Here is a 26,949-nt window from a genome sequence, read left to right on the forward strand (position 1 = left end):
GCCTCCAACTTTACACTCATCGGAAAGCAAACCTTCTGATCAAACAAACGGAGCTGTAGGAATACGGTGAGAAACAGCAGCAGTGTCAAATCCATTTAAAAAGTAAATGCAATAGGTTTTACATACACATGCATATAATAATCCTTGCATTTGATATAGCATCTTATCACATTGTTGAGACATCTCAAGGGCTTCACAGGATATTCTGTAAAGTGAATTAACTATGTAATTTGTGAACGAAACACGGCAACTCTTGATAATGTTGGACGGGGCGGGGGGGGGGAGGGGGGTGAGGGGAAGAGAAATATTCATGTATTCAAAAGAAAAGATTGATTTTTAGCAAAAATTCATAAGATTTGTCCTTGTTAAAAAAAATCTATTCACATGACCTGATTGCGAGCATCTCATGGGTGCTAAGCATGCATTGAACGTTCCTTGAATAATAATATTATTATAATAATCTTTGCATTTGATACAGCGGCTTATCAGGTAGTTGAGACATCCCAAAACTCTTCACAGAGTTTTGGGATGTCTCAACTACCTGATGAATATGTCTATTTTGTGGGCAAAATGCAGCAGCCAGTTACACACAGCAGTGTCCCATTAACAGCCATGAAGTGAATGACCAATTTTTTATTTGAGGGAATGTCAACCAGGAAACGAGGAGAAACTCCCCTTTCTTTTTCAATAGCGCCTTGGGATCTTTAACATCCATCTGAACAGGCAGATGGGACCTCGGTTTAAGGTCTCATCCAAGGGCAGCACCTCTGACAAGGCAACACTCCCCCAGCAATGCATTGGAAGTGTCACCTTAGACTGTGTGATTCCAAGTCCCGATGTGGGGCTTGGACCCACAATCTTCTGACTCAGAGGCGAGAGGGAGTGCTACCTCTGAGCCAGGCTGACACACGAGGACCATTATGTACAAGTGCCAACTTGCAATGATGTTTTTGCTGTGCACAGCAATAAAGAATGCCTGACATTCACATCAGTAGGAAGCCTTGGGACAGCCAAACTCATAGTACTGATCTGAAACAAGTTCCTTCGAGCCACATGTGCTACTGGACAAGCAATAGGAATTTTGCTACACGCACACACACACACACACACAAACATAAGTGTGCGTGCGCATCAACCAAACTGACAAGCACGTTGATCGAATACCTATCGTCTACTGTGCACATTTATTCATCATTTGCACTGAAACAGTTAAAGAACAAGGTTGCTGTGTAAGTTAAGAGAATATTAGTTTCAAATAGTTTATTCCCCTTTCTTGTGATACAATGACCATAGTTTGCTGTGCGACAATACAGGGCTTGCCCCCTTAGTTTCACGTGTCACAAGCACCTTCCTTATATTCCTTCGAGTCGACCTTGACACTCGAGTCAGATGTTTGATAAAACTAGACATTCATTTATTGCGTAAATGAATCAATGTTTTGCGTTAACCAAACGCCTCACGATATAAATCTACAAACAGGCGACGTCTTTCATTTAAATCACACCGACGAACTTTCCCTCAGTCTTTGCCTGTGGGACAAAAGATCATCGACCTGAAGCATTAACTAATTTTCCTCTCTCCATAGATGCTGCCTGGCCTGCTGCGAGTTCCCAGCGACTTCTGTTTTGATGTCAGCCTGTGGGATCTTGTCTTAAAATTCGAGACGGCGCAAAATTGTGGACGATTCTTCAAATTAGTTTCGATTTGGAAGCCGACTTTTTCCCAATTTTTAAACAGAAACCGGCTTCCAAATGGACTGTATTGAAGAAGATCCCAGTGAATGCGGGCTTTTCTGTTTGGCCTTTAAGGTGAGACACCTTTTGCCGTCTTTCTTCAAACCATTCCTCTCCCCTATATGATATGTAAAACTATAATCCATCCTAGAGAGCTGTCGCTTTCTGTGGAGTTCAGGAAACAAATGGAGCTTCAGTACTGAAAGGGTTTACTCTCCCGATTGAATACTATGGAAACATATACCACATTTTGCACCGTTTAAAAATTAAATATCACAAGGTTTCGGAATTGTTTTTTCCCAGTTTATTCTAACCGTATTGTTCAAAAAGAAGTCTTATGATGTGTTTTAAACTCACTCCCTCCTTTGCTTCCTCCATTAGAATTCCATCCAATCTCACCCCTGTGTTGGTCACTAAAGTGCCAGAGAGAGGGAGAACTTTAGGACCAGTTGGATTTAAAATAGACAGCACAACGTAAAGCTGAACGGATTAAAACCAAGACAGATTTAACTGTCTCCAGAAAGAGGAGGAGGAAAGGGGGTGGGCGCGGGGGGGTGGGAGGAAAGGAAGGAAAAAAGGGAAACGTATTGAAAAAAAATCTACAGCTATTAATTTGCGATAGGAAGCAAAGCGCAGACAGAAAAGGCAGCGTTTGGAAGCTGGCAGTATATACAGGCACAATAAACAGGCAAGATTAAATACAATATCGAGTCTGAGAGACAAAATAAATAGAGAGAGAGAGAGGGAGAGAGAGAGAGAGAGAGAAAAGCCTTCCACAATCTTCAAATCGCAGGTAAAATAAAGCTTAAAAAGTCGATTATTCTTAAAGTGCATTTTTTTATGCAATTGGTCTGTGGGTGCAAAAGAATCTGGAATCCACCTTGACGGCAGATGCATTTGTCTTTTTTTTATTATTCTCATCATCGTCGTCAATATTATTATCAATAATATTATCATTGTTATTATTATTATTATTTAAAATCCCTGAGCCTCATGATGCCATTAGAATTAAGTCAAGTGATTTGCCTGGAAGCCACACGAAAGGCCCCCACCAATTTTTGGGGTGGCCAACCTGGGTCTCACTTGGAGTTCTGCTGAGCTCTCGTCGAGCAGTAGGACAGGAGAGTCTGCGTGCTTTTGTGGGACACGGTCTGTGTGCTGTTGTTCTTCATGATTTTCCTCCGAGTGCAAGGGTTGCCTTTGGTCACCCCTGGCGCTGGCAGCTGGCAGTTGGCACGTGTTTTGTGGGCGGCCGGTTGGGGTTTGTTGGCTGGGTTTCCCGGGGTCCCCCGGGGTTCTGTTGTTGTGGTGCTGACGGTGGAGGTGACCGGGACCCTCCTCCCCTGCTCCTCCTCCACCGCTGCCTCCACCTCTCCCTCCTTCACCGCCATCGCCTTCGTCACAGTCGTCTCTGTCTCCTCCTCGTCCCGATCGTCGCAGCACAGCGCGTGATAAAGCACCTTGTCGCTGAACCTCACCCTCTCCCTGGTTCCCGATGTCCTGGGGAGCACCCTGTTTCCCGGAGCGCTCCCCCCCACCGCTTCCTCGCTGGAGGAATCCGCTCCACCCCCATCCGGCCCGTTGGGCACCAGCCCTCCGTTCATCAGCCTGTAGTCGGCTTCGGGCGGTTGATGAGGCAGGTCGGGGGGCACGTTGACCTTTGTCCCCTCTCGGGGCGGGGCGGGTAGTTCCAGGAAGGAGCAGAACTCCCAGCTGTCGGACAGGATGTCTGGCGTCAGGAACCCCCATTGCCCGAAGTCGTGTAAGGTACCGCCCCGCTCCTGGTTTCTCAGCGTGTCGCTGCTCGACCCGCTGCTGATGGTGGCGATCGTCCAGTCGTCCGGCTCCAGCTCGAAATCAAAGTCCTCCGTCAGTTTGTCGATCTGGATCACCACCTGCAGAGGATCGCAAACCATTACACCACTGGGCAACGACGACGACAACAACAACAACAACTTGCATTCATATAGCGCCCCTCACGCAGGACAGCTAGCGTCCCAGGGGAGCATTAGAATGGGGGGGGGGGGAAGGGGGAGGGAGTGTGGGAGGGTACCATAGGCACAGATCAAGAGGAACATGGGGAAGCAAGGGGCAAGGCGGAGGGATGAAGGAAGAGTTCTCCGGAGTTTCGGGACATAGCGGCTGAAAGCACGGCCACCAACTGTGGAAAGCAGGGCACGAGGGGACTTGCAGAAAGCCGGAGCCAGGCGAGCGGAGGCAGCAATACTAATGATAGCCCTTGCATTTGATAAAGAGTAGCATCATGTTGTCGAGACGTCTCAAAGCGCTTCACCGAGTATACTGTAAGGTGAGTTGACCGTATATTTTGAGGGCCAAACGCGGCAGCCGATTGCGCACAGTAGCGTCCCACAGACAGTCGTGGAGTGAGTGATCCCCTCATTAAACCCGGAAAGCGATCCGCCATTCAACGAAGTACCGGGTTCCTAGTTATTGCTGGGTAAACAAAGGCATGTGTGTGGAGTAAGGAAACTTGCCTAAGGTTTTGCTCCACCTAGGAATCGAACCCAGGCACTCTCTCCCTTGCCAGATGAGCAAGCTAACCACTACTCTACAGGACTCCACGTCGGGAGCCAGTGTCAAAGAGAGATTGTTTATATTAATGGAATCATTTATTGTATTTCAAATGTCGCTGCAATTCAAGATAGCAAACCTTAGAATATACATGAATTGGTTTTATATACATTTGTGGAGTCCTGTAGCTCAGTGGTTAGAGCACTCGCTTTGCAAGTGAGAGACCTGAGTTCAATTCCAGGCAGAGGGCGAAACCTTGGGCAAGTTTCCTTACTCCACACAGAGCCTAATAATAATCCCTCCAAAACCAAAAACAATAATAAATTGGTCATTTTCAATCCACGACTCTTTGTGGGACATTGCTGTGCGCAATTGGCTGCCGCGTTCGCCCACAAATATACAGTCAATTCAGTTTACAGTGTGTTCTGTGAAGCGCTTTGGGACGTCCTCCCGACGTGAAAAGCGCTATATCAAATACAAGGATTATTATTATTATTATTATTAGACTTATATTAATTATCTATATATACACACACAAATAAAACATGGTCTGGCCAACAATCCCCAGATAAAATTGGTCATTCACTTCACGGTTGTTTGTGGCACGTTGGTGTGTCCACATTGGCCACCTTGTTCTCTTACAAAATGTACAGTCACTACACTTTACAGTAAAAGCCGTCAAATGCTTTGAGGTGCCCAGTTAGAAAACAAACGTGTGGTTTGAGCCAGGCGGCTTGCAGACGGGAGCTGTTGCGTTCTCAAGCACTTAAATATTCGCTTACAAAATACACAGCCACAAGACTGGATTGATTGCCCTATGAAGGGGCTTTGACACATCCTCCCGACGTGAAGCACCCTGTGTCGATAGCAAGGAGGATTAACATGTGCCCTGATTTGTGTGTGTCCCTCATACCCCAGGCAAAGCTCTTCACTGGTGTTTACCCACTGATAGCCCAGTGCGGGCGGCCGAAAATCATTCCAGTAAGTGTGCGTGTTATTACATCAACGGGCAAAGGGTTACAATTCTCAGGCTGAATGGAGGTAAGCACTGGTGATACACACAGGCATCCCAGTTAACTCGAGGTTTCCGCCACAAAACGCACAGTCAATCCACTTTACAGTATATTCTGCGAAGCGCTTTGAGAAGTCTCGACATGATAAGGCGCTATGTCGAATGCAAGGATTATTATGGTATATTATTTGAGGTATCCATGCCTGGAATGTGCCACTGCAATCTGACTTTTGGAGTCCCTCCTAATCTACACACATCTCGCCCAGAAAAGTACAGTCACTACACTGTACATTATATCCAGCCAAGCCCATTGAGACATCTCGACGGACGTGATAAGGCACTATATCGAATACGAGGAGAATCATCCCATATGTTACGGTAATAAGCTTGTGAAATAGGGCAGACAAAAAAAAAGCATTCGATTGATTCACAAATGCTGAACGCCACCGAGTGACCATTATATAGCAGACAGTGTCTTCAACGACAACAACAACAACTTGCATTTATGTAGTGCCCCTCACGCTGGGTAATGTCCCAGAGCACTTGACAGTGGCGGAAAATGATGCTGAGTCGGAGGGGAAGGGGAAGGCACGGTCGAACAGGAAGGTCTTCAGGCACGACCTGAAGATGGGGCAGGAAGGGACAAAGCGGACAGAGGATTATTTAACGTACTGTTTGCAAAGCGATTCACTTTCAAAGCCACTGTTAAACCCTTATGATCGCTTTAGTGATATGGAACAAGTGCAGGGTTTGGTGCACATGGGAGAGAGGGAGGGAGCGTTAAAAAACGGTACTTTTTAACCCTTTAACCGAAGGCACTAAAACAAACACAAACTAAAGGTCCGAGGCATTTTGTTGGCATTTTAATAATAATCCTTGCATTTGATATAGTAATAATTGTATCACGCCATTGAGATGTCTCAAAGCGCATCGCAGAATATATATATATAATCACTATACTGTGATTTTCACTGTGTGGATGAAACTAATAACAATAATAATAATAGAGGAAAGGCAGGGAGAGAGAGAGAGAAATGAGTCTAGCTCTGAGACCTGCGGGCTAGGATCAGTGAGGTTTAATTCAAAGTGGCTGTGTGTGTGTATGTGCAGGGCTCCTGTTAGCCTGAGATGGGAGCCAGTTAACCACTGATCTTCCCAAAGCTCTGTAGCGATTTGATGTGTAAAATAAATCAGCATTTTACACTGGAAAGATCTCAAAGTTTAAATGCATGATACGAAATAGTTCTTTCTTGGGAGCTAAGAGGCTGGGATGAATACAGGCTTATGTAACACCTTGTATAACACACACACACACACTACACTTCTCTCTCTCTCTCTCACCCCTCTATCTTCTCTCTCTCAATTCATTTTAACAGCTATAAAGCGCTCCATCAAATCCACATTGCATTCGATAAACAAGTGGTGAAATGGACAAGGATTGCAAAAATGACAAATGTGCAGAGATTTAACATATATGAACACACACACACACACACACACATCCACTGCTTTATATGAAACGCCTGTTTAGTGCTTTTATTGATAGGATCATTTTAGTGGTGTGTGTGTGGGGGGGTTTGAGAGAGAGAGAGATTATGTGTGTGTGATGATTTGAGAGAGGAGAGAGAGATGTATGTGTGTGTCTTGGAAGAGAGAGAGGTTGTGTGTGTGTGTGTGTATGATTTAAGAGAGGAAGAGAGAGAGAGAGAGAGAGACTGTATTTGGAGAACAGGACAGAAATTCTGTGTGTGTTTTGTATGAGAGAGATGGAGAGGGAGAGAGTTTCTATGTGTGTGTGTGTGTGTGTGTTTGAGACACAGAGAGAGGAGAGAATAGAGGGAGGAAAAGAGGAGAGGAGGAGGAGGAAAGTGATGGGGGGGGGGGGGTGGGGGGATAGATAGCAAGAAGAGAGATGGAGCAAAATTGGGACAGGACTGCTCTGGGTGGGGTGGGGGTGGGGGGGATTGTTTTTATTTACCTCCTTGAGTTCTTTGGCCACTGTTTTCAGTTCGTGCAGGATAACTTCCAGCTGGTCGATCACCATTTTCATACGAGTTTTGATGGTGTCTCTGAGAGGGGTTGGGTGGGGGTGGGTGGGGGTTGGGGTGGGGGGTGGGGGTGAGGGTGGGGGCTGCTGCTGGGCTGTGCATTCAGAGCTGGCCTGGGGTGGTGGCTGATGCTGAGATGACATCCTCTACACAGCTGCACAGGGTCGGCCTGGCTTGGCCATCATCCTCTTCCTCCTCCTCCTCCCCCTCCTCCTGGTTTCTGGTCCTGATGCTGGATGCTGATGGCCGTGTTGGGCGCAGTGAGAGAGGACTCACCATCTTTCTACCCCCCCCAGCGCCGGCCACAACCTGACCTGGAACCCTCGTCGTTGTTGTTTCTGTTGAGGTTTTTTTTTCTCTCTCTCTCTCTCTCTCTTTCTGTCTTTCTTTCTTTCTTTCTTTCTTTCTTGGTTTGTTGGTGGTGGTGGTGTTGTTGCTGTTGTTTCCCGTCTCTCTCTCTCTCTCTCTCTCTCTCTGGTCCTCTCTCTCTCTCTCTCTCTGCGATCCTCACACTGAGTGGGAAGGACACTGCATCAAACACTAAGTTGAGAGGGAGATTTTTTTTTTGGGGGGGGGGGAGAGGGGGGTGTGGGGGGAAGGGGAGGGGGGGGAGATGGAGGGATAATTGGGGGGATGGAGGAGAGATGGAGGTATTTGAAGGGGGAGAGATGGAGGAGAGATGGGGGATATTTGAGGGGAGATGGAGGGATAACTGGGGGGGGGGAGATAGAGGGTTAACTGGTGGGGGGGAAGAGATGGAGGGTCAACTGGGGGGGGAAGAGATGGAAGGATAATGGGGGGGGGGAGAGAAGAGAGATTGGAGGAGATGGCAAAGGAGATGTGGTGTGGAGAGGAGATCTGGAGAAGTAGATTTTTTTGTGTGGTGGTGGGTGGTGGGGGGTGGGGGGGGGGGTTGGGGTGGGAGAGAGAGGAGATGTGGTGGGTGGGGGGGGGTGATGGGGGGTGGGGGGTGGGTGGTGGGGGGTTGGAGGGAGAAGCTGTAGGTGTGCAGAGAAGGAGGAGGAGAACTGAACGCAGAAGAAAAGATCCTGGTTCCACAACACACACACAGACAGAGGAGGGAGGGAGAGGGGTTGGGGGGGGGAGAGGGGAGAGGGTGGGGTGGGAGAGAGGGAGGGGGTTGGCAAAAAAATTGCTTCTCCAACCGAGTCTGTGATGATGTGCAAAACAACCTTCGTTCCTTTGCGAGGTTTTTTGTTTTTTCTTTTCTTTTTTTTTTAAAAACAAAAAAAAATTATTCTCTGCTGTGACAACAGTAATTATTATTCTTTTCTTGCTTTTCTTTTTTTGCTGCTGGTTTTAAAAAAAGCCTCAGCCAACAACAGCCAGTGGGGAGAGAGGGATGGAGAGAGAGGGAGAGGGAGAGGGATGGAGAGATGGAGAGATGGAGAGGGATACAGACAGAGACAGAGACAAGAGGAGCCTTGTTGTCTTGTGTTGTGTTGTGTGTCTTGTCTTGTTGTCTGGGGTTTCCTGATGGCTTCTCACATCGCTCAAGGTGATCTCCAACAACCTGGCTCCTGGCTGTTAACCCTCCGCATGGCTGCTGTCTGGTCCTCTCTCAGGGAGAAACGACCCTCACCCACCCCAGACCCCCTTCTCCAGCTCCTCCAGGGACCCCCACCTCGTCTCCTCGATGGTCCACACACACCCACCCACCCACCCACCCACCAAATCCACCTGCAAAGCCGGGCATGGACCGTGTGGCGAGGAGCCCTGTTAGCAGCCAACTCCACACAGGCATCTTGCAGAGCAAAGCATCATCAGCACCACCATCATCACCATCATCGCAGCATCCAGCAGGTTACAGTCCATCCAGGTACCTGGCTCGTGTGTGTCTGTATCTGTGGTGTGTGTGTGTGTGTGTGCACAGGCTGTGTTACAGCTATATATACTGATGGGGGGGGGGGGGGGGGGGAGGAGGAAGGAGGGAGGGAGGGGAGGAAGGAGGGAGGGAGGGAGGGAAAGATGAATGGATGGATGGACTGGGAGGGGATGAAGTTCATTGTCATGAAACATCACCCAGATACGATGCTCACCAGCTCCCTGCGTCCAATTGTCCCAGTCTTGCTCCCCCTCTCCGTTCAGCCCGCGAGCGGTCACTCCACTCCAATTCCGCGAAGGGTTTCGAGACGTCGCCACGACGCCATCGGGCGCTGTGTGTCAAACTCCAGGACTATCGCGTGATGTAATAATAGTAGCGGTAGCACTAACAATAAGGCTCGGGTTTGATACAGCGCCTGATCGCGTCTTCGAGGCGGCGCAAGGGGCTTCGCGGAATATACCGTACAGTGGAGTGACTGGACATTTTGGGGGCGAAACGCGGTAATATCAGGTCACGGATTTCACAGGGGGGTTTTCCAAGAATATTTTTGGATCCCGTCGCAAATCAGCGAATGCAATTTTTTTTCCCCCCACCAACAGCACACAACACAGTCACTGCCCTCACCCCCACACACAACCCCCCCACACACCCCCCACACACACAAACACTCACATACTGAGGAACAAATGGATGGTAATGGAGAGAGAGAATGGGGGAAGAGGGTGGAAGCCAAAAGAGGTGGAATTTTTTAAGGTGATAGGGAGAGAGAGCGAGAGAGAAAGAGAGAAAGAGAGAGAGAGAGAGAAACCAAAAGAGGTGGAATTTTTTTTGGCAAAGGAACCGCACTCATTGCTTTCTCAGCAACCCCCACACATCACTGTGAGTCTGCAGGTTATTCTACCATTTCAATTTGCAGACTGGCACCTTTTTCAGGGGAAAATCAGCTCCAGACAAATGGAGGTTTTAAATGCAGGTTATTGTGTGTGTGATTTTCTTCGAGAATCAAAAACACAATAAATAATCCTACTGTGGAAGCGTGATAATAATAATAATAATAATAATAATCCTTGCATTTGATATAGCGCTTTTCACGTCTTCTAGACGCCTCAAAGCCCTTCACAGAATATGCTGTAAAGTGAATTGAATTAAAGTGACCCGTTATTGCTTTTGAAGTGTTGCAGAATAGACAGTAACTTTCAATTATATTTGTATCTGAGACCCAGCATGTGTTTTGGTATTCTCGCACCTTGTGGGCGATTTCGCCCACAAAATACACAGACAATTCACTTTACAGGGTATTCTGTGAAGCGCTTTGAGACGTCTCGACGACGTGATAAGGCGCTGTATCAAATGCAAGGATTATTATTATTATTATATTGTAACAACATGGCCTTTGTAAACATCAATACTACCTATTGGGTTATTCTATATCTGTTCGTTTGTCAAAAAGATATCAAACAACACTGAATTATAGCAATAAAATACTGAGGGCTGCTCACGATATTGAAGGCTCTTCATGTCCCCTGCAGTCAAATACAACTGAGGTCCCTCAAAGGTTTGCCTGAGCTTTCTCACAGCTGTTTATGGAATCGTCGAAATGAAATCCACTCTGTAGCCGACAGGAATTCAATACAATATCAGCCACAAGAGGGCTCAACGCCGTTATTTTCCAGACTTAACTGCGAAGAATGTGAGTCAGCTCAAGGGCCATAAAGGTCACATCAGTTACAATTTTACAGCATTTATAATAATAATAATAAAACTCTTGCATTTGATATAGAGCCACATCACGTCTTCGAGACGTCTCAAAGCGCTTCACAGAATATACTGTGAAGTGAATCGACTGTATATTTTGTGGGCAAAACAAACAGTCGTGGATTGAAGTGACCAATTTATTATTTATTTTTTGAAGGGTTTATTACCCCCGGAAAAGCAATCCACCAATCGACTAACAACCGGGTTCCTACTTACCTCTGGTAAACAGAAGCGTGTGGAGTAAGGAAACTTGCCCAACCTTTCGCCCTGCCCGGAAATCAAACCCAGGTGTCTCGCTTGCGAGGCGAGTGCTCTAACCACTGAGCTACAGGACTCCACAATACAGCGTAACATAGTCATGTAGTGCTGTAGCTTAGTGGTTAGAGCACTTCATTTGCAAGCGAGAGGACCTGGGTTTGATTCCCGGCAGGGCGAAAGGTTGGGCAAGTTTCTTTACTCCACACACCTCTGTTTACCTCGCAGTAAGGAGGAACCTGGTTGTTAGTCGATTGGCGGATCGCTCTTCCGGGGGTAATAATCCCTTTTAAAAAAAAATTAAAAAAAATTAGTAATAATTTGGTCACCAAACCTACGACTGTTTGTGAGACACTGCTCTGCGCAATTGCCTTCCGTGTTTTAGTTTCTCTCTCTCCCCTAAGATTTTGGCGACAAACTATACAGTCAGTTCACTTTACAGCATATCCTATGAAGGGCTTTGAGATGTCCCAAAGACGTGATAAGGTACTATATGAAATACAAGGATTATTATTATTATGACACTTTGCAGTGAATCCTGTGAAGAGCTTTGGGATATGCTCCCGATGTGAAAGGCGCGATACCAAATGTCATATTTCTTATTGGTAGTAGTATTTCCTGGGTTTGATGCCAGTGTTAATAATTTTGCACAATGCAAACATTAGTCAAGCAGTGTCCATTAAAAAAAAAAGTCAACCACACAAAGCTATAATGGTTTTGAAAGCGCTATGTTTTCGATGATAATAAATTATTGAATGAATGGAGATGAAACTGGGCTTTGGTGGAATGAAATGGGTTCACTGGGACATGAAAATCACCCATTGTTCTTTCGTGCTGTTGGGACAGGTCCTTTTCATCTTGACATGGTACAGCTCTTTAAGTCCTCCACGGTTGTCAACACTGGCTGTCAGCGTCACTTAACAAGCCCAGTGATGACAGCTCGAGAGTATAATAAATTAAAATGGTGACTTTCAAGTTCTTTTTTTTAAACAGTGCTAAAATTAAGTGCTCATGCGCCAGTGACAAACCCTGACGGTTTCAGCTGATTATACAGGCACTCCACATGGTGGGCAGCAGTCATTATATTAAAAAAATGCCCAGATTCATCATCAAAGGAGTAACATTTTACAAACTGCTATCGAAAGGTGATAATGTGCTCCAGGCTGTACTATACAGAGAGAGCGCGCGAGAGAGATCCATTTGCCAAATCCCTTTTTGTATTGGAGCAAATATAAAGCCATTCTTATTTATGGTATCGCACGATTTTAATTAAAGAAAATGAATGATGAAATTAGCAGTTTGGAGCACTGTTTAAGTTCACCAGAGTAGTCAGTAAATAAGTTTGCCTCGCAAGTTCGAGTCCCATGCAGGATGAAACCTTAAGCAAGTTTCCTTGCCCCACAAGCCTCTGTTTACCAGCAGTAAATAGAAAACAGGTTGTTAAGTCGATTGGTGGATCGCTTTTCCGGGGGTAAAATCCCTTCAAAAAAAGTAATAGTATTCATTTGGTCACTCAATCCACGACTGTTTGTGGGACACTGCTGAGCGCAACTGGATGCCGTGTTTCACCCACAAAATATACAGTCAATTCACTTTACAGTATATGCGGTGAGGGGTGGGGGGGGTAGAGAAATGGGAGATGGGGATGACAGTTGAATGGTACAGGACAGAGGGAGTGATCTTCGAGAGAGACATGCCAGACCAGGTAATGATGGACCCCAGCTCCACTATTCAAAAGATCCAGCTCATTCAGAACTCTGCCGCCCGCATACTGACCCGGAACAAACTCCAAACCCACATCTCACCAGTTCTGGCCCAGGCTCCACTGGATCCCGATCACTGAACTGATTGGTCCCAAGATCCTCACTCTCGTGTTCAAATCCCTTCACCCCCTGGCACCTCCCTATCTCTCTGACCTCCTCACTCCCCAATCCACCACCCGGTCAGTGCCTCCGCTCAACTGGCACCGGCCTCCTGTTCATCCCTCGCACCCTCCGCCCCACCACTGGAGATCACGCTTCCAGTCACTACGCCCCGAAACTCTGGAGCTCTCTCCCTCAATCCCTCTGCCTTGCCCCCTTTTTCAAGTCGCGCCTGAAGATCTTTCTCTTCGACCGTGCTTAAGGCCACCGCTCCCCACTCCCCCAACGGCTCAGAGTCAGGCTCCGCCACTGTTAAGCGCTCTGAGACGCCACCATGTGTGGAGGGCGCTGTATAAGTGAAAGTTGTTGTAGTTGAATGGTCACCTTCTGTGCTGCTATTTTCGGTCGTTCTAAATATATAATCATCAAGTCCTTTTCCCTAATGATAGAAGTATTTCCTGTGAAAGCCTTTGGTTTGCTCAATTAATATCACAAACCTTTTAAAATCTGCTTTTGGATCATTATACATTCTGAAATCGTCTAGCATTAATGTCACAGGTACTCGATTTACTGACTGCTGAGTAATTTGAGGCTGATCAACACTGGCATAGTTAGACTCTAAATACCACATTCACATTTAAAGGTTAACTAAATACAAAATCCCACTGTAACTCTATTACCAAATGTGTCATTACCGCATCCCCCTGCATGCGATTCAAAATAACCGTTACAAGGTTCAGCATCCGGACATGTCTATTCTAAACCCAGCTTTGGCAATAGTCTGCACAGCACCTTAAACACTTATTGTAGCAACACCCACCTACACACACACACGCACCTACAAGCACACACACACACCTACACACACGCACACACTTACACACACGCACCTACACGCACACACACCTACGCACACACACACCTACACACACGCACCTACAAGCACACACACACACCTACACACATGCACACACCTACACACATACACCTACACACACGCACACACCTACACACACGCACCTACACGCACACACACCTACGCACACACACACACCTACACACACGCACCTACAAGCACACACGCACACACCTACACACACGCACCTACACGCACACACACCTACGCACACACACACCTACACACACGCACCTACAAGCACACACACACACACCTACACACATGCACACACCTACACACATACACCTACACACACGCACACACCTACACACACGCACCTACACGCACACACACCTACGCACACACACACCTACACACACGCACCTACACGCACACACACACACACCTACACACATGCACACACCTACACACATACACCTACGCACACACACATCTACACACACGCGCACCTACACGCACACACACACACACCTACACACACGCACACACCTACACACATGCACACCCACACACAGACACACACACACACGCACACCCACGCACACACACACACCTACACACACACACACCTCTCGGACTCCAGTGCCTGTTCCATGCTTCGATTTCATAACCATACAAGTTCAGAGCGTGCAATGGTCTTCATTTTATATTGTTACATTAGAATTGAGGAGGACAAATTTGAATGGCTGTGCGGAGAGCGCGGGGGAGTGGGATTAATTTCGGAAAGCTCTTCGAAAGAGCTGGCGCGGTCACGATGGACCGAATAGCCTTCTTCTGCGCTGTATAATTCTTATCATTCTAATTCATTGTAGGTCATCATTTGTGCGTGTATGTGTATGTATGTGTGTGTGTCTGTGTATGTGTATTATTATGTGCATGGATGGGGGTGGGTGTCTAGGCGTATGTGTATTTGGGTGCGTGTGTTTCTGTATGTTGAGTGTGTGCACGGAGAGTGGGTGTCTGTATGTGTATGTTGGAGGTGGGGCGTCGCTATGTGTCTACTATTTTATATATTTTAATTTCCCAATGTCACAACATCACAAGAATATAAATACCTTGCTGATCAGCAAGGCTGGTGAAGGAGCTGGAATGGAGATCATGTTCTTGTTAGCAACACTTAGCTGTGAGGTTGTAAAAGACATTTATGTTTTCATAATGTCCCCATTGCCAATGAGGAACCAAGCCGGAAACAGAAAACAGCTTCATGAAAAGTCAATGTAATATGTGGTTATTCAGAACATCCTTGTCCTAGTTCCTAATCTTACTGCACAGTCAATAAGATTAGGAACTAATTCGCAGTCACAGTCAAGGCTGCCACTCCGATATAGTGTTTGGGGGGTTATTCTAGGAGGTGCCGTTCTTTCAATGAGATGTTAAACCGAGGTCCCGACTGCCTGTTCAGGAGGATGGTAAAGATCCCATCGCACTGTTCGAAAAGAGAAGGGAGTTTCTCCCGGTGTCCTGGGCAAAAATCCACCAAATAAACATATGTTTGTGGGGTATTGCTGTACATAAATCGGCTCCTGCGTTCGCCCACAAAATACACCTTCACAGCACTTTACAACATACCCTGTGAAGGGTTTTGAGATGTGCGTCCGACTTGAAAGGAACTGTATCAAATGCAAGGATTATTATTAACAAAAATTAAAATGTATTAGAAAGTGTGAGCTTGATGGATCCAATGGAAGTTTTCTGCTACTTATGGGATGCTTATGCGAAGTCTAGGTTGAGTAAACAGGCAAATTGTTCCCAGTTTTCTGCCAACTCTGCTCGCTCAGATCAGGGGCTGAGTGTGGAGTTCGTACCTGCAACCAACAACAACAGCTTGCATTTACATAGCGCCCTTCACACAAGGTAGGGTCCCACAGAATGGGATTGAGCTTTACTGACGTTCATTGCAAGCTTTGGTCTTGGCAAACCAGGGATACAATTCTTTGGATTTGGCTAAAACCACAGATATCCATTGTGGAATGGAAGGCACGAGAGACAGTTGGTGGCAAATAGAACTGTCTTTACTATTTTCAAACAATTGCCCAAGGGGTGTTCAGTAATCGACATGGTCGGGGGGAAAGGAAAACAAATTACCGATTGCTGACCATGTACAGAACTGGCAAATGCAAGAATGTGGGTCGAACATGAGGCACCAGACTCTGGAAATGACTGTATTGTACTTTGAGTCAACTTTGAGTCAACACACTGGTCATTACTTAAAGAGCAAGAAACTATCTATATTCTTTTGGGCTTGGAATCCCGTAAGTCTTCATCCACGAGTATAGGAGGGGAGGGAGAGGTTTTTAAATAAACAGTATTTGAGGATCCAACAGTTGACCACAGTTTTGGGCACAAAATGTAATCCATTATTGTGTGGCACCATAGAAGTGACCTGGGGTTTCGGAATTGGCCTTCAGCTATCAGCTTCAAACACTATTATACCCTCAGTCACTACTGCAACAGAGCAGTCGATAGTTTACTGCTTTACCCCTGTGACTACAGTCAATACCAACACATAGAGATAAATTACTACCGACTGCAGGTTTCACAGCTTTAGACTGGAGTCTTGTTGTTGCTTCTGGTCCCAAATCAAACAAGACTCTTTCAGACACAGATAGAAGGCAAGGTACAACATTTGGGTCAATAGGCAGATGGACACTTCTCTTCTTTGTACCCTCTCCCGCTCCTTGTCCACATGCAATGGTGCTTTGCCCCCACCCCCCTCTGGAACCCCATCGCTGAGCCCTTCCGCCTAGCTTCCTCCCCTGCCTCCTTCAAGGCCTTCCTCTTCGACCACACCTTCGGTCATCTTCCCACCACCTTTCTTGGCTCCAACCTGCAGAAAACCCTTGACTGTCCTGCATCTTGGGCCCAAGAATTGCTGTGTGCAAACTGACTATCGCATTCACCCCAAAATACACAGTCACTGCACTTTACAGAAAACTCTGTGAGGTGCTTTCCAGTGTTATAAAGCACTGTATCAAACGCAAGGATTATCTTTATTGTTCATAAATTATGGCACACACTGAATAATATAATAGCATAATACATAATATATTAATAGTCCTTGCATTGGATATAGCGCCGAATCGCATCTGCCAGAGGTCTCAAAGCGCCTCATAGAATATACTGCAAAGTGAATTGACTGTATATTTTGTGGGTGAAATGTGGCAGACAATTTTCACACAGTAACGTCCCACAAACAGCCAACTGCTAGACCTATGAACAAACTACCCTTAGTATTCCAGGTTCTCATTTATCTTTGAGTAGTCCCAGCCACTAACTACATATTCTCCATAATTGGTACTTGAATCTAGTCTGGTGACCCACTGTCAAGGGATTGGTCCCGCATGCCAAGCTGGTTGACTAACGGCCTGTGTGCAATTTGTCTTGACGTGGACAGCCTGCTCAGCTGCAGTGTTAATTCTTGCACATTTAACACAAATGGTCATCATAGAATCATAGAATATTACACAGAAGGAGGCCATTCCCCATTGTGTCTGTGCCGGCTCTTTGGAAGAGCTACCCACTCCCCTACTCTTTCCCCAATGTCCTTGCAAATCATTCCTCTCATTAATTATCACCCTCTCTGAGTACATGTAACTGTAGTGCCTTTCAAGTGACTAAGCAATCGTGTATGTAATTTACTTTTTTTTAATAACAAGATATCTTGATCCCATTTCCTCCCCTCTCCCCGAATCTCCCTCCTCACTCTATCTCACTACACTTAAATGTTTTGAGACATCCTCCTGACATGAAGGGTGATGTACCAAATGCAAGGATTATTATTAATATTAATATTTTATATCAATTGTATTTTTCGATATCAGCAATCATAATCTCCACCTGGACAAGGCAGATATAAAACTTGGAAATCCCAGACATAGATTGCTGAAATGGAATCTCTCTCCCTGGAGAGAATCATCCTACTTACCTAATTCCAGAAAGTATTAGGCGCTGGTTGACAAGAGCCAAGACTTGGGGACCCCAGAGTGTGCGTTGGGGTAACTGTTGGGAGTTTAACCAGCTAAAACCACATAGTTTGCCATTGCAAGCTTTCCCGTTACTTGTCCACCTTGCACCGCCCCACCTAGCAAAACAAAAGCAAGAGGAGAGAGTAGATCACTGATAACAACAACAATCTACATTTCTATAGGGCCTTTCATGCTGGGATGAGGTCTCAAGTTGGGTTTTCAAGAATTTAGAATTTTCTCACAAGAATGAAAGCTGCGTAAAACGTTCACCGAGATGTTAGCCCAATTGATCATGTCAATAATCTGCAAAAAAGCATTTGATAATAATAATAATCCTTGCATTTCACATAGCGGCCTATTGCACTGTTGAGACGTCTCAAAGTGCTTCACAGAATATCCTGTAAGGTGAAATAAGCTGTGTATTTTGTGGGCGAAACACGGCAGCCAATTGTACACAGCTGTGCCTCACAAACAGTGGTGGAGTGAATGATCAATTGTATTTGGGGGATTGATGAGCAGAACACCAGGAGAGAGAAATTCTCTTCTTTTTTCGAATAGTGTCACGGTATCTTTAACATCCACCTGAACAGGCAAATGGGACCTAGATTTAATACTTTAATAATAATATAATAATAATCCTTGCATTTGATATAGCGCTTTTTACGTCTTCTCGACGTCTCATTTTACCTGCAGGAAGGCATTCTTGACAATGTAGGAGTGTCATCTTAGATTAATAACTTAAAGTCCCAACGTGGGCTTGAACCCACATCCTTCTGAGTCAGATATGAGAGTGCTACCATCTTAGCTAGGCAGTTCTGAACATTGGTTTGTGCAGGTGGTTAGAAACTGTGAATAGTCAAACATCACAAGATACAATTTTGCCAAGTATTTCCTTCCTACGACTAACGTTAGTAATATCCTTGCCTACATTAGTTACGAAGACTCTTGCAGCACCGTTTGGCTCAACTAGTCCCTGTGTTGAAATGATTCTAGTCTTCAGACACACCCAACAGGGAAATCCGCAACCAGACCACAGATCATGTCAAAATGGGGGAATAGATGGTCTCAAAAACCACAGTGCTGCTATTGCTCCCTAAGATGTTCCTCAGAACTGCGTTGGGGTTCCTCAACTGAATGATTTTGACCAACAGTCTATACAAAAAAAATCACCGTTTGTCTTTCCTGGCTCTTTAAGAAAGCAATCTTTCATTCCCATTTTGCTGCCTTTTCTCCCATTCCCCCGCAAACCTTGCTATCATTCTTATTGTCTCATTCCCACTCGAACGCGAGAAATGGATTCTGCCTCGACCACTGCACATGGCAGGACATTTGCAACCAGACCACCCAGCCCGGCTTAGTCGATGTCGGCCTGGCTCAGCTGGTAACGGAATTGAGATGGGATTTCAGGGCACCGCCGTTTGTTTTCCTACCCGGAGCTTCCTGGCAATTATTTGTACGTGGATTCATCAGTACGAGATCCACATACTGAGATCAGCTTGGATCCGGCTTCATCAGCTCCTCTCCCCCATTAGGAAGGCAGGGATGGCGTGAGAGAACCGGCTTGTGTGTTTTTTTTAGTTTGACAGGTCCTGGTCAGGTGCAATAACAGGACAACGGTTGTACGTTGGGCAGTTCTGCTCCTCTGCGGTGATCACCGAGCGAGGAGCTAACGCGAGCTGACAGCTTTTGCTTGGAGCAGAAGCAGCCAAAGCGCAAATATGAGAAAGTTGAAAGCATTGATCTCACAGGTAGACCTCTCTGTGCGAGCACAGCTAAGCGAGACTAATTGCTGCTGTCGGAAGCAGGGAAACAAGTGTGTTTACAGCGCCCAGGGCCACAAAAAATTAAATAGAAAGTTTGGGGGAAGCGTCGTGTGTGTGTGTGTTTTTTTCTGTAATCCAAACATTAATCTCTGAAGGTGGGGAAAGACAGGTGGACGAAATCTGTAAAGAAAGCTGATGGGAAACGAGATCAGGGGCGTAGAATATAACACCAAAGAGGTGATGCTTAACGTGCATATGTCGTTAATTAGACCGTATTTGTGAGCATTGTGATCAGTTTTGGTCACTTCACCTCATGGAGAATGTTAGGGTCGTCGAATATTTTTTTAAAAACAAGCAATAGAACCATAGAGATTTACAGCATTATTTACAGAAGGCTATTTTGCCCCATCGTGTCCATAATGGCTCTTTGACAGAGCAATCCTTTCAGTCCCATCTACCTGCCTCCCCAGGTCGACTCACTTACTTGTGAAGTGGTTTGAGAAGTTTCGATGTGATAAGGCACCATAAAATTGCATATTTTGGAGAATTTTCTCTCTCCCAGTGTTGTGCCTGGCAAACCCCAAACTAAATTGATCATTCACTTCACGGCTGTTTGTGGGACGGTAGTTTAGATGCTGTGTGAAAATCGCCTATAAATACATTTTACGGTAAATCCTGTGAAACTCTTGGCGTGAGGTGAGCTATATTAAATGCAAAGATTATTATTATTTTTTTATCCTGAAGAAATAGATATTTTTTATAAATTCCCTTGAATGCTCTCTATGTGAGTAGTGGTGTTAGATTGTAACAGCAATGCCACATGCTCTACATACTGAGTTTGAAAGCGTGCCTTGTCTTGTGTGGTTAAATGTTTAACTCAGATTGCCGCTGCCTTGAATACTGGTTAGCCATTGATTTAAAATCAAAATTACTGGCTGTCCATATTTTGAATAGGGTAATGATTGAATATGCCTTTCCTCTTACAGAACTCATCTTCATTCTGCTTCACCCTTCAGTGAGTGAAGGTAGTTTCATACATGGAATGGCTTAGATGAAAATCTTCCCCAGCCAGTCAATAATAATGATTCTTGCATTTGATATCGTGTTTTATCACATCTTTGAGACACCTCAAAGCGCTTCGCGAATATACTATGCAGTGAATTGACTGTATATTAAATACATTGACAGCTGCTCCTACCACTGGTGTGTGTAAGATATCACCAGTTGAAGATTAGCTGCTGTGTTTGTCATTGAGCAGAAAACGCAGCAAACAACAAAGACTATCAAAACCTCTCATTAGATTTTCAAGACCCTATAATAAAAATAACAACAATAATAATAATAATCCTTCTATTTGATTTAGTACCTGATCACGTTGTCGAAACATCTCAAAAAGTGTCATGGGATATACTGTAAAGTGTAGTGGGTATGTATTTTGTGGGCGAAACGCAGCAGCCATTTTGCGCACAGGAGTGTCCCACAAGCGGCCATGGAATCCGTGACCAATGTTATTTGGGGGATTGTTGGCCAGGACACCTGGAGAGAGAAAAGAACTGTGGGATCTTTAACGATCTGAACAGGCGGACGGGACCTTGGTTTAACGCCTCATCCAAAGGACGGATCAACATTCTCATTGTTTGGTGCAATGTGTATCCTTGCTACGAACGTGAGGTTTGGTGGACATAAGGATCACGGAACATTTAAGGCTGAGGAGTGGAGCTAAGAGGAAGGATTTAGATGCCTCTCACCAGGAAAAAAACAATGAAAATTTCCAAACGCTGACAGCCTGATCTCCTGAAAAGCAATATCCAGGAGAAAATTGAACAATCTTTTCTTTATATCACAGGATATAACCACAGGAGGTTTTAATACTAATAATAATGCTTTCATTTGATACCGTGCCTCTAATGTCAAAACCTCTCGAAGGCCTTCCGAGGGAATTGCTGTCAAGTGCAGTGACTGTATTTGTAGGCAAATTAGGGTAGACACGTCTATTAAGACTTCTGACAGTACGTTATTTTAATTTATCTCAAATTGTTATCTCAAATTGTTTCACACTGAAAAAATATTGTATTTGGCTGGAATTTCATACTGCTCCCTAGTGGCAAATAAGGCGGTATAAAATATGAGGGATTTCACAAGATTGGTTTGGTGAAGAAGGCCCTTTGGCCCAACTAATTCTCATCCAACCCTCCTCTCATCGCAGCATCAAACCGCATTTTTAACTGAGTCCTAGTGTCCGGGCCTCAACCACCCTTCCTGGTAACCCTGTTCCAGTCGTTAGTTACCCTCTGAGTAAAGGAAAACTTCCTGGTGTCTGTCCCGAAATTGCCCTTCGCAGCTCTAAATCTGTGACCTCTTGTTCTGTTTGATCCAGACAAGCACGAGACAGGTCAAAAACAAAATTCCACCTAGTCTGAACCGCAAGACAATTTTACCTTACAAGATAAGATCGTCTTCAATTCAATCTTCGTTATATTCTGTGCTTTGTGTTGTCTCAAAGACATGATGAGGTGCTATATCAAATGGAAGGATTATTATTATTATTATGATTATATTTATTTAGAAGCATCATTTCTGCATTTCTTAAAAAAAATTAAGTTTAAGATTTTTCCAAAATTTTGCTCAATCAGAAAGTTTAAAGCAAAATTAAAAAAAAAGGGTTTTGAAGATGACATTGCATGACCATTAAACAACGCTGGAAATAATGTAAATATTACAATAATAGAATAATAATAATAATGTTGTCACTCAATCCACGACTGTGTGGGACACTGAAGTGCGCAATTGGCTGCCGCATTTCTCCCATAAAAAACATAGTCGCTACACTCTACAGTATATTGTGTGACGTCTCGACGACGTGATAAGGCTCTATATCAAATGCAAGGATAATTATTAGTAGTATTATTACAATAACATGGGTGGCAGAGTTCTGAATCAGTTGTAGTTTGTGGGTAGTGAAGCTGGGGAGACAGATCAGGAAGGAATTGGAGTAGTCGAGGCAACAGCAACAACAACAACTTGTATTTATATAACGCCCTTACATAGAGGCAAAGACTGGATGGAGCAGCAGCGATCAGCGTGTGTTGACTAACGAACGGGATGTTGCAGCGTTGCCAAGTCTGTGAATGTTTTTTCTCTTCCTCCAGAAAATGACATGTCTGTAGGGATCGCAGGAAACGCAATTGATCACTGCCAACAGTGCTGCTGTACTCCGTATTGACATCAGAACAGATTCACTCCCTGGACAGCTGGAGCTGAGCTCAATAACAAGAGCAAGCAATGTCACTTCAACTTTAAAAGGCCTTAAATCTTTCCACGTTTTTTTCCAAACGGGAGTCTTATCTTCTCTTCGTTTTAAGCGTGCTCGGCAGCCACACGTATATTATTCTCAGTGGTTTGTGATGATTGATAATCAACACATTATCCTCGAGTTTGCCGTATAGCCTTACACACATTTTGGAGGACTACCAATTACACAAAGGTGTGTGTGTGGAGTAAGGAAACTTGCCTAAGGTTTTGTCCTGCCCGGGTATCAAACCCAGGTCCTCTCGCGCAGGATGGGCTGAATCCTGTTTCCCTACGTTCCCTAAAAGTTAAGACATTTTTCATTTGTGGAAAATGCGGGGTTAATAATGTTACATGGTTGTGGTGATGGACCAAAGTCACAATCAGCCACATTGAAATAATCCCATTTCAACGATGGCTGCACAATTAATAGTAAGCCCTGATTGTGATCGTTTTGTTCGCTGAGCTGAATAAAAGAGTTGATGTGACCCTAGCGCAACAGGGCCAGCTCCTGGTAATATCTCACACAGTTGCACCGTTACCCGATTTGCATTGATTGGCAAAGTCCTGACCCCACATTTCCTCACAGCTTCTGAGATAGATTGCTCTCATCCAGAAGCTCAGGTCTCTGTGGAGAGGTCATCCCTGAACTGCAGTTCAAGGCTGCGTATCTTTATTAAATCTCGTGATAATTATAAGTGTAAATTAAAACTGAATAATACCAGAGTACATGGAACGAGCTGACAGAATCAATCTCTCTAAGAGGTGCGTTTGGAATTGGAGCCTTGCCGCCAGCGTTTCAAAACTCCAGCGCAGCTAACAGCGCTCCGAGACTGTATCCATTTGTTGTTGTTGTTTTGAGTAATAATAATAATAATAATCCTTGCATTTGATATAGCGCCTTATCACGTCCTCGAGACCTCTCAAAGCGCTTCATAAAATATACTGTAAAGTGAATTGACTGCGTATTTTGTGGGTGAAACGCAGCAGCCAATTGCGCACAGCAAACAGCCGTGGATTGAGTGATCAGGTTATTATTATTTTNGGGGGGAATTATTACTCCGAAAAAGCGATCCACCAATCGACTAACAACTGGATTCCTACTTACTGCTAGGTAAACAGAGGCGTGAGGAGTAAGTCAACTTGTCTAACGTCTCGCCCCGCCTGGGAATTGAACCCAGCTCCTCTCGCTTGCTCTAAGACTCCCGAGAACAATGAAATGCTCTTCAAACTCTCAGGGAAAATAAGACCGAAATTGCAGAGGTGTATTCAGCTACACGCCCCGGAGCGTGAGCAGTCTCCGCACTGCAGGGATAACACTTCACTCGTGAGATGAGCTTGAAAGGCTGCCTCGGAGGAGGACGAGAAGAACAATTAAGACAGAACAGAGAATAATGAATGTCTTTGACTGGCGGAGCTAGAGAAATGTATTGGCCCTGAATAAAATATGACTCCGGTCTAGAAAAGCAATGCAATGCGGCTGACACCCTGATTACTGCCTGACCAGCTTTCAGTGGAAATGTATGACATACACAGAATGCATTCTTCAGGTCAATCAGCATTTGAGAAATTCAAATTAGATTCCGATCCTCGTTGCAACTCGTGAGTTACCACACCTAACATGACAGTAATACTAATGATAATAACTTTTGCATTTGATATAACGCCATAGAAATACCTCAAAGCGTTTCATGAGATTTACTGAAATGTAGTGAAATCAGCTCCTGTTAACCCTGCAAGCCTAAGCCCTAACCAGTAGGGTGGTCATAGCTGGACAAGCAGCAGGAAAGCTTGCCAGACAGCAATATCAATGGCAAGCTGTCTGGGTTTAGCTGGTTAGACTCCAGCAGTTACCCCACTGCACACAATGGGGTCCCCAAGCCTTGGCTCTTGCCAACCTACACCTAATACTTTCCAGAATGAAGTAAGCAGGATACATCCCTCCAGGGAGAGAGAGTGCGCATTCCACTCCAACAATGTATCTCACAGATTTCCATGTGTAGGTGGGATGCATGGAGCTCTCAGCTTGGTTTGGATACTTGTAAGCATGGTGATGGGTTTCCGCATGCATCAGACACCAGGCTGACCTCCCCCCCCCACCCCCTAATAAAGAACAGCGCGCCATTTGTAGCAGAAACACATCCCGATTTGCGAGGGAAGTGTCAGTAATTGAATGGGCACTATGATAGCGAGAAGCATTCTATTCCCTCCATCGGCAAAATGCCAGTGACTGAATGAATGAATGTGGTGACAAAGACTCGATTCAGGCAAGGATTACAACGGACTCTTAATCTCAGGTCACATGTCTGATACTGTAAGAATTCCAGGCAGAGAGAGTAGCGGCAGCATTCTGGTACCATAGCTGAGAACAGACATCAAAGCCAGATAGATTCTAAGCAAACGTTTTTAATGACTTTTACAGTGAAAGTGGAGGGGTTGACAGAGATCAAAGATCTATCATCGGCAGAGAGGGTGGTAGTACTATACCCAGTGTGCAATGCATTTAGACAGGAAGCGTCACAGTGACAGACGACAATATGTCAAACAACAAAAACAACAACTTGGATTTATATAGCATCCTCCACGCCATCTCAGAGCGCTTTACAGTAACGGATGACCAAAGGCGCGGTCGAAAAGAAAGCTCTTCAGCAGAGACCTGAGAATGGGAAGGGATGAAGGGAGTGAGGAAGGCAGTTCCAGAGCCTTGGGCCATAATGGCTGAAGGCACGGCCACCGAGGATGGAGCGAAGGACTCGGGGGACGAGGAGGAGGCCAGACCTGGAGGAACGAAGGCAACAGGTACTGTTTTGAGGAGAAAGGAGGTCAGAGAGGTCGGGGGTGCAGAGGAGTGCAGGGACTTGAATACAAGGGTAAGGATCTTGAAATCCTGGCCCATGATACTACTTGAATGAAATAGATTAGTGACTAAAGCCCTGAAATTGGGGATATATTGGCCAAAGACAAAAAGTAAGCTTCACTTTCTAGGGATTTGGGGACAGACTTGAATAAGAACACATATTTTACTTAGGATTTGAAAGGTACATTGAGCCAAGAAGCTTGTACCTAATCACAGAATTATCTATCGACCAGTGATATAGTGCCTTATCACGTCTTCGAGACATTTCAAAGCGCTTCACAGAATATACTGTAAAAGTGAATTGACTGTATATTTTGTGGGAGAAACGCGACAGCCAATTGTGCAAAGTAGTGTCCCACAAAGAATTGTGGATTGAGTTACCAAATTATTATTATAATTTTTTTTTATGGGATTATTACCCCCACAAAAGCAATCTGCCAATGGACTAACAACCTGCTAGGTAAACAGAGGCATGTGTGTGGAGTGAGGAATCTTTCTCAAAGTTTGGCCCTGTCTGGGAATCAAACCTAGGTCCTCTCGCTAGGGATCACAAAGCTTCAGGACTCCACAATGATGTGATCTAAAACATGATGGACCTACCGTGAAGTTTAAACATTGAAAAATCTAATTTTCAAAATGCCAATCGCATTGCCTTACTGTCTTGCTGACTGCCTGAATCCCATTATCCTGCATCGTGCTCGATGTTTGACAAGCTGGTGTTGAAATTACGATCCAGAACCTCTGACAATAACCTTTAGAATTAAGGAGAGAGAATGAAGAACGAACATTGAGATCTGTCACTTAGTGTCTTACCTAAGAAATACCACCATCAATTCTCTCGCAATTCCTGCCTGCTCCAGAGATGGCAGATTGTAAGAGCTGTGGGTACTACTGAGGAAATTGACATGTATATACATGGTAATATTCATGCCATCTGCATCTTCGCAGGATCAAAGTCTTTGCCATTACAGTAGACACTTGCCCAGGTGCACAGATGCATGGTTTAGCCACAACGATCACAAGAGAGATTCAGATGACGAAAGTCTTTTGGCCCATTTGATCTCCTCCTCCACAGTATCAATCCCTACTTTCTTCCCATCACAGCATCAATCTG

General features: G+C 45.1%; 1 protein-coding gene across 1 annotated transcript; it reads right to left on the reverse strand.

The window, feature by feature from the left end:
- Positions 1-2,663: 2,663 nt before the first annotated feature.
- insyn1 (inhibitory synaptic factor 1) lies at positions 2,664-7,357 on the reverse strand. Its single transcript, XM_007909398.2, has 2 exons — positions 7,256-7,357; positions 2,664-3,628 (listed from the first exon to the last, which is right to left on the reverse strand). The coding sequence occupies exons 1-2, from the start codon at positions 7,325-7,327 to the stop codon at positions 2,813-2,815; spliced, it is 888 nt and encodes a 295-aa protein (XP_007907589.2). The 5' UTR covers positions 7,328-7,357; the 3' UTR covers positions 2,664-2,812.
- Between the last annotated feature and the right edge of the window lie 19,592 nt (positions 7,358-26,949).

This window comes from Callorhinchus milii, unplaced genomic scaffold, assembly GCF_018977255.1.
Source record: "Callorhinchus milii isolate IMCB2004 unplaced genomic scaffold, IMCB_Cmil_1.0 Scaffold22, whole genome shotgun sequence".
Lineage (NCBI taxonomy): Eukaryota > Metazoa > Chordata > Chondrichthyes > Chimaeriformes > Callorhinchidae > Callorhinchus > Callorhinchus milii.

Coding starts and splice junctions, on each gene's coding strand:
- insyn1 (XM_007909398.2), bottom strand. CDS start 7,327: ATGAAAATGGTGATCGACCAGCTGGAAGTTATCCTGCACGAACTGAAA. Junction 3,629..7,255: donor TGGCCAAAGAACTCAAGGAG/GTAAATAAAAAC, acceptor GATCCTCTGCAG/GTGGTGATCCAGATCGACAA.